The sequence below is a fragment of the Mesocricetus auratus genome, unplaced genomic scaffold (assembly GCF_017639785.1).
Source record: "Mesocricetus auratus isolate SY011 unplaced genomic scaffold, BCM_Maur_2.0 Super-Scaffold_100676, whole genome shotgun sequence".
Classification (NCBI taxonomy): Eukaryota; Metazoa; Chordata; class Mammalia; order Rodentia; family Cricetidae; genus Mesocricetus; species Mesocricetus auratus.
This window is the reverse complement of record NW_024429266.1, coordinates 58,884,494-58,903,808: the sequence shown is the minus strand read 5'-3', so window position 1 is coordinate 58,903,808 and position 19,315 is coordinate 58,884,494. Positions and strand designations below refer to the sequence as shown.

Sequence of the window (19,315 nt, the reverse complement as noted above, 5' to 3'; positions counted from 1 at the left end):
ACCAAGTATGGAGGCACAAGCCTATAATCCCAGCATTTGGGAAGCAGAGGCAGTTGGTATCAAAAGTTCAAGATCATCCTGGTCTACATAATGAGACTATCCCAAAAACAAGACCATAAAGTCTTAACAAAAGCTATCAGAAACTGAAGTCCCTTTCCACAGGTTCTAACAAAACTCAAAATTACCATATCAGCATATCTGTTATATTGTACAGGTAAAGCATGACTGTGGAACATTGTAACCACAATTAGCTGGAGACTGTTGGACCCTGCAGTCTTTAAATTTCCATCATAAAACATCAGACATGCACACACGAAACATGAACAAAATCAACTAACCTGAGGTAGACCCTTTCTCTTTAGATGTTCTTGTTGGATGATGTGTGGTTGTCTTGGTAGCAGGTACATGCTGAGTTGCTGTAATATGAGCAGAAGTGAATCTTTGGGTAACAATCTGGAGAGCCTTGGTATGAAATGTGGGCCTTTGTGTTGCTGGTAGACTCTGTGTAAATGAAGATTTTGCTGTGGCAAATCTCTGGGTTGTTTGGGCAGTCTGTACAGTGGTAGAGTTAACTGTGGTAGGAGTCTGAGTTATTGGTGGACTTTTTGCAGATACAGTATTTGGTATGTGGGATATCTGAGATGTTGTTTTTGTGGTTGAACTTTTTGCTGTAATGGATTTCTGTGGAGTTGGTGAGACGTCTGCAGCTGGGACAGCTGCTGTATGAGTTTTCTGAGGCGTTGATGGGATTTCTGTAGCTGGGACATTTGCTGTGTTTGTTTTCTGAGGTGTTGGTGGGTCTTCTGTAGCTAGGACATTTACTGTATTGGATTTTGGGGGGGTTGAAGAGATTTCTGTAGCTAGAACATTTACTGTATTGGGTTTCTGAGGTGTCAGTGGGTCTTCTGTGGCTAGAACATTTGCTGTGCTGGGTTTCTGAGGTGTCGGTGGGTCTTCTGTAGCTAGAACATTTACTGTATTGGGTTTTTGTGAGGTTGAAACGATTTCTGTAGCTATAACATTTGCTGTGGTAGGTTTCTGAGGTGTTGGTGGGTCTTCGGTGACTACAACATTTGCTGTGTTGGGTTTCTGAGGCGTTGGTGGGACTACTGTAGATGGTATATTTGCTTTGGTAGGTTTTTGAGGTTTTGGTGTGGCTCCTGTGCCTAGAACATTAACTGAGGAGGGTTTCTGAGACATTGGTAGAACACTGGTGCCTAAAACATTAACTGTGGTAGGTTTTTGAGGTTTGAGTGGCATTCTTGTCCCTGGAACATTAACTGTGGTGGGATTCTGAGACACTGGTGGGACTCCTGTTCCTGGAACATTAACTGTGGTGGGTTTCTGAGATGCTGGTGGAACTCTTGTCCCTGGAACATTAACTGTGGTGGGTTTCTGAGACATTGGTAGAACTCCTGTCCCTGGAACATTAACTGTGGTGGGTTTCTGAGACATTGGTGGGACTCTTGTACCTGGAACCTTATCTGTGGTAGGTTTCTGAGGCGTTAATGGAACTCTTGTACTTGGAACATTAACTGTTGTTGGTTTCATAGATGTTGGGATCTTGGATTTCTCTGTAAAGAAAACAATGTTAAGTTAAAAAAATAGCCAAATCTTGCTGACCAAGTAAAACTTTCCTAGCCATGACTTGCACAATGACTATTCTCTTTCTGTACCACAAACCTCTAGACAGGATTCTTAGGAAACCAGTCTTTATTACTTCCCTCACAATGTTGCCATATTTTTAATAGTGCACATTAACTGCACATAGCAATGAATTTCATACAAATACATCCTAACAAATATGACACGTGCTTAGACAATACTCACCAAAAATATTCCCCAGTCTCACTTTTCATGAGACAACTGAAAGCCATTATATTAGGTAAAGTAAGTCCATCTCTGAAAGATGAATATTGCATGTTTTCTCTCATTAGTGGATCCCAGATTTTATAAAACTACATAAAAACCATATATGTAAGAGATGAAAGTAGAAGCTACATCATTTTTCTTGCTATTATATAAATATTGCATAAAAAGATTTATACCAATACAATATTGCAGTTTTTAAGCTTTTTTTCTGTGTTAAAGAAAAAAACAAAGTTGGAGAAAGATCTCATTGTGTGACACATCTCTCAATTTTCTCCTCAAAATTATCTTCCTCTACTCACACCAAAACCAAAGAATGTTTTTCTATAAAAACAATGACAAGAGTAATCTTCAGAATGTGTTAGTGAATTTGTAGACTAATTCCTTGCTGGTTGTCTTTGGGGTACTTTTACAAGCCCCCTTTCAGGCAGCACTAAGTAGGGACGAACCTCAGCAAACTCTTTGACCCCTCTAAGATTTGTTGTTGTCATTCAAAAAAAAAAAAAGTGAGGATACAAACATGGCGAGCTGATTAGATCAATATACTTCATATATTCTCTCTGAAACATCAGAGGACCCTACTCTAACAAACATCGTAAACAAAAACCCCAATGTAGCTTGCACACCATCCCTGTGGAGAGCGGTTTAGGTAAGTTACTATTCACACAGCCTGAACCTGAAGCAGCAGGTTATATCTGCCATGAGGTGCTGCCCTGCCCACCAGACACAGGGCTCTAAGAGTTCAGATGGTGTATGTATTTTTCCATGCTTTTATTTTTAAAAAAATCTATGTCACAGACTGCTTATAAGAGACAACTCAAAATTCCTGCCCACGCAGCCAAACAATGGCAGTGTGATTGGAGTAAGTGATGTTGCTACAGAGTCTATTCATTTTAAGGCCCTCATATATACATATAAATTATTCTTTGTTTCACTAAATTCTTATTTTAAATCCAAAGGATTTATATACTCCCAATGAGTTTAAATTTTCTGACTACTGTCTGGTTATCGATGCCTAATTTAATTCCACTGTGGTCAGAAAGACTTCTGTGAGTAATGGCGCCGCCACAGCTGAAGGCCCGCAGATGGTCAGTTTGGGTAAATGTTGCTTGAAAAGGACTGATCATCTGCCATGATGGGGTTCAAATTCCTATATGCAAACCTGTTTAACCTTAACCACTGTTGCTCACTCTCCTCCATTCTTAGTGATCTTTTCCTCTTTTTCTCCCCCACCCCTTTTCTTTTAGCTATAGGAATAGGTATGTGGAATTCTCCAACAATGACTATAGATTAGTCTGTTTTTTTTTCTTTCTGTCCATTCAACTTTTTGGGGTACTAATATTAATTTACTAAACAAGAGACCAGAAGCCGGTGGTCATCCAAAGCAAACACCCTTTATGGTAATGTGTCTAAGGGTTCGGTGTTGATTGTTCAAAGTCATGACCCTTCTTGGTACATGGAAAAGAATTCAGTTTTCTACACACAAAGTTCTGAGTGAGTACCAGCCAGTATCTGCACTCAGATTCTGTTTCAGCATCATTTGCTGTGACCAAAACAGCAAAGCACAGGTCTAACATGAGCCGTGTCACTAATATCTCAGGGCACTGGGGCCTCACTCTGACTTTCTGTAGCTATCCTATTGGTCTGCTAGAGCCTTCCATGCATCCTTGGTCTTCCTGGGCATGGTGGTAGAGTCAGCTTGGCTCCTGGTCTTAGCTGTTGGGAGCACAGCAGCACCAAGGTGAGTGACTAACCCTTTATTGTAGGTGGTTACCCCAAAGTTCCACATGACACATAAGAAGACAGTGAAAGAGTCAAGGCCATCTGAGCAGCCTGCTGCCCAGGGCAGCTGATAAAAATTAATGAGTTACAAGTCTGTCTCAGACAGTACATGGTGTTGAATTCTGATATTCATTTCAAGGGAAGGTACATTGCTATCTTTTTTCCTTTTTCTTTTTTCTTTTTTTTTTTTTTGAGACAAGTTTCTCTGTGTAGACCTAGCTACCCTGGCACTTGGTCCGAAGACCAGGCTAGCCTCAAAATCAGAGATCCACCTGCCTTTGCCTTAAAGGCGACCTCTGGCCAGCTTACATTGCTATCTTTTACCAGGAAATCTTTTCATTTGATTGGTGTGTTAATTTGATTTTACTTTTCTTAAAAACCATCCAAACAGTAAGTGTGCATAAATATACACTAAATGAGAATGTGTGTTCATAAAGAGGAATACGACAGATTACCTATGCACTGAGGTGGCGGGTCACTCCATTCTCCTTGTTCATTGTTCACAGCACAATAAATGGAACTCTTTCCAACCAGGATGAAACCTCTGGCACATTTATAGGTGACAACATGTCTATATGCATAAGTGTCACTTTCCTCTCGAATATCTCCATTGACAATTTTTGGTGGATCTGGACAAAAAATTGCTTAAAACAAATCAAAATATCATTTAATAAAGAAAAACTGATACTGTATTTTATAAATAAGACTTAAAAGAAGCAAAAAAATGTAAAACAATTAAAATCAGCCATTTTTTTTCAGGCTGACAAATGCCTGCTATAGTTGTTCTTGGCTTGTTGGTGGAGACACAAGGTCTACATCCTCACTCTAGGGTAAGGGGTTCTAGGAGAGAGTGATTCACTGAGACCTGAGACAGGACAGAAATTACGATCGGCTGCATTTTAAAAATAAATAAAGTGCAAGTCATGCTGTAATGGTTATACTGCAAAAAAGGAGATCCTTTTCTGATAGTTATCCTAACAGCAAGATCAATAGGTTTCATGGTCCTTAGCACCACTAAGTTCATCAAAAACAACATAATTCCATGTGCACATCACTTTAAACTGTCTTAAACGCACATAAGCAGGCACGGAATACTAGCAAATTCATGATGCAGTTTAAACTAAGCAGGAAGCACCCACTGGACCAGTCCAAACACGCTCTGAACAACTAATACATAAGCACTGTCCTATGAGAAGCAAAAAAAAAAAAGTGGATTGAAGAACACTTCCCAGGTCTTGAAAGAACCTGGAGGTGTTACATCAATAAACTGTGGAGGCTACCATAGAAGCATACATATGGAAAGACAGGGGAAAGACATTAACCAGCACAGGAAGTCCTCCCAAAGAACTAAAGGAAGTGACTCTTTTTTTTTTTTTTTTTTTTTTTGGTTTTACGAGACAGGGTTTCTCTGTATTATTTTGGAGGCTGTTGGTCCAGCCCGGCCTCGAACTCACAAGAGATCCACCTGCCTCTGCCTCCCGAGTGCTGGGCTTAAAGGCGTGCGCCACCACCGCCTGGCTGGGAAGTGACTCTTGATGGGGAGGTATCAAAAATCATGAGGTCAGAGCTGGGTGATAGCTCAGTCAGAGGTATTTTATAAGCATATCCCAAAGCACACATAAAAAACTGGGCTTAGCGGTGTGCACCTGGGGGGGCTGGGGAGGTAGAGACAGGCAGCTCCCTGGAACTGACTGATGGCTAGGTTACTCAAATCAAACAACCCCAGGTCAGTTAGACACGGTCTCAAAAAATCCAAGATTATCAATTCCTGCTAAGTAGCACCTGAGGTTGTCCTCTTACCATACGTGCATGTGTGCACATGTGAATATCACATATGTGCATATGTAACTATATACGTACAAATATACCCGGCAGGGAGTGGAAGGAAGATCATGAGATACCTAGGCCTGGTGGCTCATGACTATAGTCTCAGAACCTAAGAGGCTGGGACAAGATGACTATTGTCAAACGTGTGAGCCCAGCTGGTGCTACAGGTAGAGCCTGACTTGACAAAATCTTAAACAAATAAACTCTTGATAAAGAGTAAAGCAACACGCAGGCAATTTGCATTTGTAGGGCAGTAAATAAGAAGGTAAAACCGAAGTGCAGAAAAGCAGGGAGACAGTTAGCCTTGAACTCTACTAGGAGCATAGACCTGTAAGTGTTCAGACATACTACTGGAAAGCTTGAAGAAGGAAAAGACGGGGTGCATCTGCATTTCTGAAGTTATCACCTTGGGCAGAATGAAACAATAATGAGGTACAAGGAGAAATCATCTTCTATCACCCTGGAATTCCATTGAGGTCCTAACATAGACCCCATGTTTTAAGGGTGTGCACTGCCCTACTGTGGGTTTCTTGTACCAATTGAAGTGGTAGGTATTAGGCAGAGTGGAAATGTTCAGGGACAGCCTGTCCTACCACCCCTCCCTCCATTATAGGCCACACTCAAACATCAAGAATTCCCTGTGTCAGTTCCTCTTCCTGCAAGCCCATATCTGTTGGTAGTATACTCACTTCTAATCCAAAGGACAATGAAATCGGCATTGTCACAGCAGACATGGCTCGAATACATAGGATTTGCTGAATTCTTATGTGTACCAAAGGATCCTCACAGTAGTATAGGAAAGGGGAGAGTAGCTTGAGGCCAAGGACTATTTTTTATATTCAAACCTTGGCTTTAAAAACGTTAGGGGTAACCCTGAGTGCAAGCGTCCATATGGAGAAAAACAAACTATATCACAAGTAACACAGAAGGAAGTAAGACACGGGTCTAAAAAGTATGTGGAAGCAGTAAAGAAATAAAAAACTTAGAAAAGCTAATACAAAGAGAGAGAGGTCTGGGAAGACAGTCATGGCAGACAATCATTGACTAGACGAAGCAGGTACTATCAGTCAACTGAAAGTAATTAAAAAATATATAACTAAATAAAGCAACAACAGCGAGATAGAAAAAGAGCGGTTTCTCCTGAGAGAGGCTTCGTTCAGGGTCAAGACGCCCCCTGTGTGGATGCCCATCACTCCTCCGCCATTTTCCTCTGTGATCAGTACCACACCGGAAACCAGGACACCATCACTCATCTGTGTTACCAAGGCTGTACACAGCTCACCATCTACCAATTCACCTCCCATCAACTGTGAAGAGCCACACTTCAAAGGGTCAGTCTTCTTTAAGGGGCTGGCCACTGGGAGTTTGACCGTGCTCCAGCAAGTTTATGGACAACACTAACTTGGTATTGTTGGGTTTTGGGGGGTTGGGGGAGACTGCAAGGGTGAGAGGGTGGACCTTGGAGGAATAGGAAGTGTGATCAGGGTTCATTGTATGAAACTCCCAAATAATTAGTAAAAATATTATGTTGGGGGAAGAATTCATTTTCTTCCTCTTTTTTTTCCCTTTTTTAAAAATTTAAGTTAGAAACAAGCTTGTTTCACATGTCAATCCCAGCTCCCTTTCTCTTCCCTCCTCCCTTTCCCTCCCCACCAGGCCCCCCACCCAATCTCTGCTCTGGCTCTGATCCCCAGGGAGGGTGAGGCCCTCCATAGGGGATCTCCAGTGTCTGTTATTTCATCCAGGGCAAGGTCTAGGTCCTCTCACAAGAGTCCAGAGTATCCCTCATTGTGGGATGGGCACTCAAAGTCTATTTGTACACCAGGGATAAATACTACTCAAGGCCCCATAGATTGCCTAGGCCTTCTAACTGACACCCACAGAATTCACTTTCTATTTTTTGTTTTGGTGATGTCAAAACAAAACCAAAAAAAAGTACGTTAATGTGAAAAATCAAAAATAGATTCTCACAGTTGGGATTTACAGGAATAGGTGGTAATACCGGATTTCTCAGGTACAAGGGACTTCCCTAGAGAATGAGGCTATCAGCAGCTGCTGATGGAGCCGCGGCTGCCAGCCAAGAAAACAAGGGTGTTCACCATAAAGAGCAAAAGGAAAACAGACTGTTGCTTAGGTGCAACACAAACAGGAAGTGGGCTTTCTTCAAACACTTCTATACTAGGATACATTCCTGATGGCCACTTCTGTGAACCTAAAGGCAGCGTCTACTGAAAACACTGGTTTCAGACTGGGAAACCGCCCACCCAGGCTTTAGGACAGGTTGCCTGGGCTCACAAGCTATGAATTCCAGCTCCTTTCTTCAGCCATAGTGTCCTTACAAGATCCTTTACTAGGAGTGGAAACAGAATGGTGGCAGTGAGTAGAAATGAAAAAAACATTTAAATAGGCCTAAGAAGAAAACAGAAATGGTGGGTTTAGCAGGGTGGGCCCATGGTGGTGTAACAGGAGTGGGTTCCTTGTTAGCAGGCTTCTTATTAGTTGCTTCCTATCAACTGATTGCACCCATTGACTATCAGAATGTCAGCCACAAAGGAATGGCTTCAACTTTCCTCCTCCTAGTAATGTATGCACACACACACACACACACACACACACACACACACACACACACACACACACATACAACTTAGCATTAGTTTTGACATTAGGGTTTCTAGAAGCCATTTGAGGAAGTTGTAAGTTATGCATCAAAAGAATGAAAGATAGAAGGAATAAAGTCTACATTTAAAAATATTTGGGGCTTAGTGCAACATAGTGGCCTTAGCATACATGAGAACTAGAAATCAATGCCTATCCCTCAAACAAATAAATAAACTGCATGTGTTTTACTTCTTTCCATTTTTAAAGGGAGCCATGTCTCTAATGGAGCTAAATGTGACTGGATATATTCATTTATGATATTATTTCTATGTTGTATTTTCTCTTTGAGAAGTTGAGATTCTTAAGAGTAGGAATGGTTTCTTTATCATATGACCTTATTCCTCAAATGATAAAAACATCATAAAAACTTTAAAACCTTCTAGGTAATTATCTCAGCTGGTAACATACTCTAAAAAGAGGCAGGGAGGCAACACTAGGTCTTTGAGAAAGAACACGTTTGCAGTAAAAAGACCTATATTAAATGCCTTCCCTGACATATATGGAGACTATGGAGACTCTGAGGGGTATTTCTATCCCTGAAACTGGGAGATCTCGGGGTTCTCTGATTACTAGAAGGAATGGTTAGATGGTAAACGACCAAATATAATGTAAATCAAAGTCAATTCTTAATTCTCAATTAAAATATCCTATAATTAAGGATACTATCACTAAGAATCAGCTTTAAGAGTCCTCCCATAGCTGATAAATTAAGAAATCTGTCATTAGTAGAGACACTGAAAAGTTGGGGTACCACAAATATAGACTGTGGCTACTACTTAAATGAGAAATAATTGATTTCATTGATCCTTTGGCGCCACAATGTGAGGACCTATGTTTTTTTTCTTAAAAGGAGACATACCTGTGCATACTGGAAGTGGGTCGCTCCAGCCAACAGTATTTCCCGTAAGATAACAGTAGGCAGAGGATGAACCAATTAGCTTGTACCTAAAGGAGAAGAGAAGGCTGCTATATTCAGATACTTAAGTCTGGTCTTTCTTGTTCTCTATAACATCACTTAAAAGACTGACTATACCAGAAGACAGAAGCAAAATGACAGTTGATAACCATATCTATTGAAATTTAAAAGAAAACCATTTCGTTCACAGAAATGATACTGAACAGGCAAGACTTCCAGACATGTAAAATGCTTCATTAGCTGACTGTGTAGAAAATACATAAAGTGTTCTAAAATTATGTTGATGAAATCCTTTATTCTGAGTTCTAAGAGAACAGGCTTCATGAATAACAGGGTGCATTTATATGCAATGGGTTCTCGGGGTATCATGGCCAACGGTTTACACTAATATAAGCTCTTGATCCAATTGAATCTCTGCTTAATAAAGGTGGTGGCAAAGCACTACTATTTATTTTTCTGTTCTAACATTTGAAACGCATTTTGTTTCATGTAGTTTTAAAGAACTTTTTTGAGAACTTTATGCCTGCCTGTAAGGTGTTTTGATCAACTCCAACCCAGAGTCCTCCCTTTTCCAACCCCTCCTCTAACCCTCTATACCCTCTTCTTTCCCAATTCCATGCTCGCTTGTCACAAAGCCTCTGAATCCACCGAGTGTCGCCTATTTCTCTCTTATAAGGTGAGGAGGGAGGGTGGCAACCTAACTTGGAAATAAAAAGAAAGAAAATGAACAGAAGTTTCCCACTGTCTGAGATGCCGATGGCACTTGACTAAAGAACTTCCTAGAACTACATGAAGAACTAAAAAAGCCTTAGGGAACTTCTATTAGGAGGGCATTTTCACACTAAGCACTTTTTAGCCCATGACCTAACAGTTTGTCTGCGTATAAAAAAAAAACCCAGATGCAAATTAATATTTGAGTCAGTTTAAAATTGGCTTGATTTTTAACACCTTAAGGATTATTTTTGTATCATCAACATATTTCCATTGTTTCTTCACTAATCATATTTGGAATTATATATGTATTGGAATCTAATAACCTAGAGACTTAGAAGTATAAAAATCATCTTTTCCTGGCCTACGTTACTGAGTTTAACTACAATAAGCACATGGAAAAGGTTATTTGGGGAGAGGTATTGTGTTCTTTAACTTTTTTCAATAGCTTTCACTCTGACGTGTACATATATGTATATCACATGCATTGTTCATATTCACCCCACTCTCATTATGAGGGATTATTTTGCTACCAACCAGAGAACGCACAGGTCACAAATCTATCAATGTCCACTGAACCCCTAATCTGTTTTGTCACTAACTAAATATAGAATCTTAGTATCATGCAACTTACCCTGTGTCACATGAGAAAAATATTTCTGAACCAAATAATATGTCAGTTGTTATGTTGATATGGCCATTTCTTATTTCTCCAGGATTAGGACATGATTTTTCTTTAAAATAAAAAAAATATCAATTTTTTTCATTCAATTACCAGACACAACCCTAAATGTGCTGACTGAATTATGTTAATGGGTTAAGATGGTAATGGTAATTATATATCACACACAATGTTGAAAAAGAATGGGGGAAAAGAGTCTGAAAGGAAACGGAAATGAGGAGAAATAAAGGGCTACATGGAAGATGACCTGGGGTCAGGGATTAGCAGGAAGGTGACGAGTAGGACAGCAGAAACAGGGAGTGAATAAGTCTAAAGTAAAATTATATGAAGTATGAAAATACCACAATGAAACACATTTATTTTATTTTAACTTAAGAAATGAAATTTAAATGGCAGAGACTGGTAACATGCTTTTCATATAAGGGCCAGGACCTGACTTTGTTCCCCAGGACACACACAAAAAGTTGACCATGGTATCAAGCACTTATTATCCCAGAGCTAGGCAGGCAGAGACATGCAGAGCCCTGGGGTTCACTAGCCAGACAGTCTAGCCTCCTTGGAAAGCCCCAGATCAATGAGAGATCCTGTCTAAATATAAGGTGAACAGTGCCTGAAGAATGGCACCCACAGTTGTCCTTTGGTATACAAGTACATACACACACACACACTCTCTGCACATACACACACACTCCCTGTACACACACACAGGGAGACAGAGAGACAGAAGGGGGAGGAGAGAGACAGAGACAGAGACAGAGACAGAGACAGAAAGAGACAGACAAACATAAACACACAAGAATATTAAGGACCTGGGAAAATAAAGTGCTTTCTTATTGTAGGTGTGAGAACCAGAGTTTGGATCACCAGAACCCATGTAAACAACTGCACACAGTGGCACACACCTATATTCCCAGTGGTGGCAATATGGAAGACAGAACCCTGGAAGCTAACAGGGAGAAAGGGAGAGGACAGTTAGTATGTTCTATGAGGTGAAGTTCCAGGCCAAAACATCTAAGGACTTATACCTAGGGCTGTTCTCTCTCTCTCTCTCTCTCTCTCTCTCTCTCTCTCTCTCTCTCTCTCTCTCTCACATACACACACACACACACACATCATGTACATGTATACTCATTAGCACATACATGCATGCATGAAAAGCATACACACACAAATAATAGACATTCATTATGAAATAATGTGTACCTTGAATTTACATGATTTTTTACTTATTAATTATATCTCAGGAAAGCAGGAAAAAAAGTAAATATGAGACACATACACACAAATTTATTCTCTAAGCCATTGATATTTCTAACCCTTGCATTTTTTAAAATTTTACATTCATGTTTTGTTGCTTCAAAAAAGCAACATAGAGTATGTCATCATTTTAGGTAACTTTAAATTAAGTAAACATGACATCTGTAAGTATTCCTATTATGTAAACATTTGTCTAATTAAAAAATAACACTGGGCCAGGCAGTAGTGGTGCACACCTTTAATCCCAGCACTTGGGAGGCAAAGGCAAATGGATCTGAGTTCAAGGCGAGCCTGGTCAACAGAGTCAGTTCCAGGACAGCCAAGATTACACAGAGAAACCTTGTCTTAAAACATCAAAAACAGGCCGGGCATTGGTGGCGCATGCCTTTAATCCCAGCACTCGGGAGGCAGAGGCAGGCGGATCTCTGTGAGTTCGAGGCCAGCCTGGTCTACAAAGTGAGTTCCAGGACAGCCTCCAAAGCCACAGAGAAACCCTGTCTCAAAAAAAAATCAAAAACAAACAAACAAACAAAAAACACGATTATTTGGAAAATCATTCTTTACATATATATATATATCTCATATATGTGTATATTTCCAGCACATATATGTATATGTATATACACACATATATATTTCCAGCATGAATGGAAGAGATAGTTCCACAAATACAGATTATTGGAGATTATTGGGATTACTTATACAAATCATACTCACTTCTACACATTTCAGCAACTTTGGACCATTCTAAATTCTCAAGGCAAGTTGATTTGCCTGATGCTGAAGGGTATCTTTGAAACCCTGGCCGACACTCATATTCCACAGTGCTACCAATCGGGAAATAATTCAAGTTGATATATTCCTTTTTGAGGGATGCAAAAGATACCCTTGATGGAGCATCACAGCTTTCTAAAAGAATTATCAAAGTGACAGAAAAACACAGGTTATAAAATAAGTTGACATCTTATAATATCTGGTAGTTAAACCACCCCTTTTCATTCAACTATTTTACTTATTTTTTGATAGGGACCCTTACATCTTTATATATTCATTTTTAAATAAATATCACCCTGGTGCTTATAGTATATCAAGGGTATTCACATATACATCTTCATTTTTCGGTTACTAGGTATCTAAGTTTCCACATATATATGTCGATAATAATAGGAATAATAATATCTTGTATTTGTTAAATACTTCTAAATGTTTACACACACTCATTTCATCTTACAACAGCCCCTGGTAACAAGGGTCAGATGAAGCAGCTGTGTACATAGTGTGCGCCAAGTATAAACGGCTGGGACAATGAGCTCCAGCCAGGCAAGAAGCAGAGTAAGTAAGAAATGGTGGCTCAGTAGTCCAGAGGTGCAAGCTTGACACTGGGCTTCTTGGCATAAGAACTACTGGTCTTGTACATATTATTTACCTTCTGGTAAAAGATTTCTTCAACTTTGCAACTGAGAAGAGTCCCCACTTACATAATTCATGGGTTGCTGGAAGGACTAGATGAAGCAATGCTGAGGGCGAGTTACAAACTCTAAATCATGTGGTAAAGGCTGAAGGGTTTCTTGCCTTCAATGGGAGTTGAAAATACAAATGTAAAGCCCGTTTCACTTGTGGTTTCAAAAGTCAGTTTTGAAGGATTCTGGATTTACTGTAGCTGCCCCCAACTCAGGTCATTCAAAGGCAGAAATCAAATCTTATTTTTATCTTTACTTTCTATAGTCAGTCACCCACCATATAATGATACTTTGATCCATGATGGGCCACATACACAAATGTGGTTCCTGCAGGTATGTAATGGAGCAGAGCTATTCCTGTTGCCTAGCAACACTGAAGCCATCTCCTAATGTAATTTCTTACTAACATGTTTGCACTGGTGCTGGGAATAGCAACCACAGTCCATGAAAATCATGAGGCTATAGCACATATAATCACATAGAGTAGATAATGTTTGGTAATAAGTGGGTAGGTTGCTAATTCATGTATTTATCATACTATAATTTTTATTTTATTGTTATTTTAGAGTGTAAAAAGATGAAGGGGGAAAAAAGCCAGGTATCATAGGTTACTATTCCAGATACTTGAGAGACTGAGGCTGGGGGCTTTTTTGAGTCCATGAGTTGAAGCCAACCAGGCAGACAAAAAGTAAATTAATGCTAGTTTATTATTCTTTTTTTTTTTTTTTTGGTTTTTCGAGACAGGGTTTCTCTGTATTATTCTCTTAAAGAAAATTGCCACAGCCTCAGTGTACAGTATATGCAAAGCCTATGTAGCAGACAGTAATACCTTAAGCCCTGAAGGCATCTCTCCCTCTCCCTGACTAATGTACTATAACTCCAACAATATTTAGTAGAGTGACATGCTATATAGGTTTATAGTCAAAGAACCAGCAATAAGCTACACTACAGAACCCAGGTGACCAAACATACCCTCTAGTTCTGAATCCCTGTATTGTGTTCAGATATGCCAGAATCACCTAAAAACTGTGTCTTAAAACTAACATAACATATTTTCTTTGAAGTAAGATGGTAAAATGTCTCCCAAGAGTTGTATTCGTTACTTAACAAAATAAAGTTGAAGAAGGCATATCACCTGGGTGTGTGTCTCAAGGTACTTGCCAAATATATTCACATATAATTTACTCCCTAAACAGAACCTATCCTTTATTTTCTCCTTTAGCCTGTACAATAGAAAGAAAAACTCTTAATGAAGAAGCAGGACCTGCTATAGGAAGTACTGCCTTCAATTAGCTGGAGTGTGAACTGCCAGCATGTATACTCTGGGGGTTAATAATGCTAGAAAACTATCAATTACCAGTCACTCCAAAGAGGTGTAAAAATAACCTCAACAAGATACACAGTCCCATAACATTTCTAAAAAGAAATGAAGAACTTACTATTACAGAATGTTTCGAAGCTAGACCATTGACCATTTTTAAGACAGACAACTGTGTTTTCCTTGTCTGGAATTTTTTGAAAGCCTTTATTACATGAATATTCCACAAAGCTATTCTCGGGAAAATTGGTGTTTCTATCCAACTCTGGCGTGGCATTGGGTATTTCTGGAGGTGGGCCGCAGTTACCTAGGAAGATAAGAGCAGAGTGGAGCAGACACCTCTCGTAAACTGGAGGTCACATTTTTTCCCCAATCCTGGATTATGGGAAGCAGCAATGGCATTTTACTTCCTTCCATGCTCGACCTTCCCAACAAGAACTTGCAACGCCTATACTCTCATCGACACAATACAACATTAAGCGGAGAGTGAAGAAGTTAAGAATGTTCTCAATATCCACACGAATACCTCGGCTAGGCGAGAGTTAAGACACCCAAACCTGTGGCACCGGACCGCACTCTCACCGGCGCAGGTGGTCAGCCATCTGGCCTCCACCTTAAGAATAAAAGAACCAGGAGCAGGGTTAGAAATTCGCATTTAGCCCTCCCTTTTGGGTTTTCCACGGTCTCCGGTGGCGAGATCTAGTCACAGCCCAGACAGTCCAGAAATCCACATCCATCCCCTCCACTCCCAACCCACAGACCCCCGCACACCGACCGACACCTGCCAGCCAGGGTCCCCGATGAGCATGCGCGCGCCTGGCCGGCCGCGGCTCAGTCACCACAGCTAGTGCCCAATGCCGAGTCACTCACCCAGCACGGTCGGGGACAGCAGCAGCAGTGGCAGCAGCCACAGCAGCTGCAGTGGCGTTGGTGGCGGCCGAGTCCCCGACGCGCACGCGCAGCCCATGGCCCAGGTAGAAGAGAGTGTCCGGCTGTGGCTGGAGTTGTTTCACGCCGCGGTTAATTGAGCGCCGCTACAGCGAGGCTGGGCGGGGCGGGCCCTCGTCACCCTGGGTGGGGCGCCCCGCGTGCAAAGGGCGTTCCCTCCGCGGCGTGGGCGGGCTGGGGACATCAGCGTCACCCTAGGGACCCAGCCCCAGGGTGGACCTGCATGCAGTGAGTTAGCATCTGAAAGGGAACTTCATACCTCCTCCAAAGTATTGGCTTCGCTCCCTTGGACTGGGTGTGTCAGCACTCAGCTATAGCGAAGCCACCGGAACTCCCAAAGTCGGGTCTGCTGAGTGCTGGCAAAGCCAGGGGTAGGCGCGGTGGAATTCCTGGACCAGTGGGAGCTGAGAAACAGGGCACACCCAGGACCTTTGTAGCTCCAGCTGGAAGATGCCAGATGAAGGGTGGGAGCCAGTGGCTAAGTATGTTGTCTTCTAGGTCTCTCCACGGTGTCAAAATGGAAAGTAGGAGTTGATCCAAGAAAACAAGCCTAGGCTAAGAGGGAGCTGGAAACCACCCTTCCAGAGTTCTCTCAAACAACACACAGAGCTCAAGGGAGCTTGACTGGTCATTTTTCAGATCTTGTCTGGGTGAGGAGTCGCTTTCTTAGTCCTGGTTCTGGTTATGTACCAAGAAGCCCCCCTTGAATTCTACTCCAGGATTTATTCCTGCTATAAAATGAAATTCAGAAATAAGTAGTAGACCTTAAAACAAAGATTTGTTTTGTGCCGTGAAGATTAGCCAATAATATAAAAAGTGATCCATACATTGGAATCACCTGAGAATATTAAAAAAAATTCCAGAGGCTGAAGCTGTGCCCGGGACAAGCTGAACATCTTTGAGGATAGCCCTAGTAGGGTTATTATTTAAGGTGTGTCATTGTGCAACCCGGTTTGTGAGGCAACAGATCCATGTGATACCATCAGACCAGCCTTGTACCTCAGGGTGTCTTCTGATGAGAAAGGGGTGAGGGGTTGTGGGTCCTTATGTGTTTCCCTCTAATTGGATGTCTGGGTCTGGTTAGCAGAGTCCTAGCCTGAACTGCCTATTCCCATAGCTGCTTTACCTGGCTGGTGAAATCCCTCACCTGAAATTCTGACTTTGATGGTGGGACCACTATAGGAGTGTTTGTAACACTCTACACTGATAATCTTTCCTAAAGTTTTATTGAGGTTCAGTATATGTTAGTATGAGCTTTCAAAGAGGAATCTTGTTTTCAACAAGTGTTTCCTCTGATTGGTGCTTACTTACTTAGCCAAACACCGTGTTGCCCACTGCAGAGATTATAGGGAAAGGTCTCCTATAGGCATTCATTGGAATCTAACGGTATTTAAACATTCTATCATGTTCCATCATACTCTAGTGACTCAGGCCTGTAATTTGAAAGGTTGAGCCAGAATTTTTGGGCTCAAGGCTAGCCTGAGGCTTCAAAGTTCCAAGTTAGCATGGCCTGTATATTAGGACCGTTTATCAAAACCAAAAACATCCTAGAGTTTAAAAGTCTCATAAAGGTAGAATGTTTTAAAACCATCGAGTGTGTTTCACATAGTCGATGGTAAAAACTGTACTATCGCTTCCTTAAGAGGCAAGTGTGTAAGGCGTCAGTAGAAACTGAGATGTGGTCTCAGCTGGGCCTTCACTTATTCCCTGGGGGCTTTCTGTGACTTCATTCCACACTTTTTCCTGTCATGCCATAGGCAGCTTGAGTCAAAACCAGATAGGGGAGCTGTGAGAAACATTTGAAAGAGTTCTCTAAATGTGTCCCGATTGGGAGCTGCCAGAGATCCTTGAAAGAGTCTTCTAAATGTGTGTTACATGAACACCATAGGTTTTTTATCTAAACAGAACAATGGGCTCAGCAAAGTGTCAAAAACTGTCTATCACCCAGCTTAGCGGCTTTGTTCTCTGGAAATAAGTTCTTTCCAAAGAAACAAGTAGAAGAAATAATGGGGGGGGGCTTAAGTAATGCTTGTCACCACCCAAATAATCACAACACTCTGGAGGGGAAGAATTAGAAATATCGCATGATTCACTTAATTTAAAAAGAATAGACATGCATTAAAATGAAAACACTACTACTACGAAAAGAACAAAAGCTTCGAAGTTATAGCTTAGTGAGAGTCTCTTGTTTTAAATGCTGGCCCAGGCTTGCTGTATTCCATTTGCTTTATACATGTACCATTTTACCAGCACAGCTTCAGAAAGTGGAAAAGCTATCAGTATTTCACAGATGAGGGAACACAATAGTTATTTCTACCAAAATCTGTACATTAAGAAATGACCAGATTAGAATTCAAATCTGACTTGATTCTTAAACTTAGACGTTTTTCTATGTTCATGCACACTTGTGTTTGTGTACTCACGCGTCTCTGTGGGAGGTGGGTGACAGAGGACAACCTCAGGTGTCATCCTCAGGAGCACCTGTCTACCTCCTTTGAAATTGGGTCTCTCGCTAGAACCTGGGGATCATTGACTGGGGCAGGCTCACTGGCCAGTGAACCCCAGAGACACACCTGTCTCTGCCTCCCTGATGCTGGGATTATAGACATGCACTAGTACAACTGGCATTTTTACATAGGTCCTGGAGATTGAACTCAGCTCCTCATACTCATATGGCAACCATTCTACCAACTAAGCTATCTCCCCAGGACATTCTCTGCAATGGACAATCATCAAAGATTTGTTCTGCATTAGAGCACAGTGAGTTAGGTATTCAAAGAGAAGCTTTGAGACCGAGGGCCTTCTGGTGTGAACACTAATTTCTTGCTTTTATTCTACACTGTGAAAGGTAGCCATGTGTCTTCCAGCGTCTCATTCCACATTGATTTCAAAATGTCTGGGAACAATTTATAATCCCTGTAGAGATCTCCAATTCCCAAATGACACATTTGTGTAATTAGGTCAGGAAACATAAAGATACATAAAACTAAGTATGATTTTGGAGGAATGAGAAAGCATAGCTCTTGCCCGGGTGGAAAAGCCTAGCTTGCTGTTTTAAACATTTGTCATTAATATTTCCTTTCAAGAATCCCAAATCTGTTCATGTGATAAATTCTCTGAGTATGCAACAGCAAAGTAAGTGCTCTGGAGTTCAGGAAGGGAAGTGAAGAGAGCAGACTGAAGACCGCGATTCTACCAAACAGGACTAGCAAGTGGGAGTGATGGGGCAAAGGATCTGAAAGAAGGAAGAAGGGTGTGAGCAAGGGGTCAACAAAGGGCCAGATGCCTCCTTGGATTGAGAGATGGGCTAGAAAGAGATTTGAGGAGCCGTGTGTGGCATTGAGAGCATCGGCTTATCCCAAGACTTGAGTGAGGGTCTCCCCACTCTGGGGGTCTTTCAGCATGATGCCCACAAGTGGTAGCAGACTATGGAGTTTTTTAAACCAGGAAGCACTGGCTAATTTGGAAGTTGTGCATAGACCTGTTACTCTTAAAAAAGAAAACCTCACATAATTATTATAAAGCCTTAGGTTTCCCTTCTTGCTCAGACCAAAGGCATTTTGAAGGAGGAGTCCACAGAATTTGGCAACTGAACAGATGTTAACCAATCTTAAAGGTGACTCTGAAATCTGAGCATGTGTTATGTGAAGGAATCGCTTTAAAAAGACCCTTATTCCAAAACCAGGAGGCAATTGAGGAAAGAAATAAACACTTTGGCTTTCTGCTGGTTAAATATAAAATGTGTCCGCAGCATGTCTAAGTGGAAATAAGCAGCAGGAGATTGAAATGTAGGAGATGGTGCTGGAGCCCAGAGAGAGACCATCTTAAGAGGGTAACCAAGGAGAGAGCAAACAGGAACTCAGAGGGAGGCATTGAAGCCCTGG

General features: G+C 41.3%; 1 protein-coding gene across 3 annotated transcripts in view; it reads right to left on the bottom strand.

The window, feature by feature from the left end:
- Cd55 (CD55 molecule (Cromer blood group)) overlaps positions 1–15,662 on the bottom strand; it is a 30,135-nt gene extending 14,473 nt beyond the window's left edge. Inside the window, exons 1-8 of one of the 3 annotated variants that reach the window (XM_040737858.1) lie at positions 15,354–15,662; positions 14,605–14,790; positions 12,423–12,614; positions 10,401–10,500; positions 8,999–9,084; positions 4,107–4,295; positions 1,473–1,574; positions 339–416 (exon numbers count right to left, since the gene is read on the bottom strand). In XM_040737858.1, coding sequence (XP_040593792.1) covers positions 339–416; positions 1,473–1,574; positions 4,107–4,295; positions 8,999–9,084; positions 10,401–10,500; positions 12,423–12,614; positions 14,605–14,790; positions 15,354–15,450 — 1,030 coding nt within the window. In that variant the 5' untranslated portion in view covers positions 15,451–15,662. The other 2 variants (XM_040737859.1, XM_040737857.1) reach the window with 2 other exon arrangements.
- Between the last annotated feature and the right edge of the window lie 3,653 nt (positions 15,663–19,315).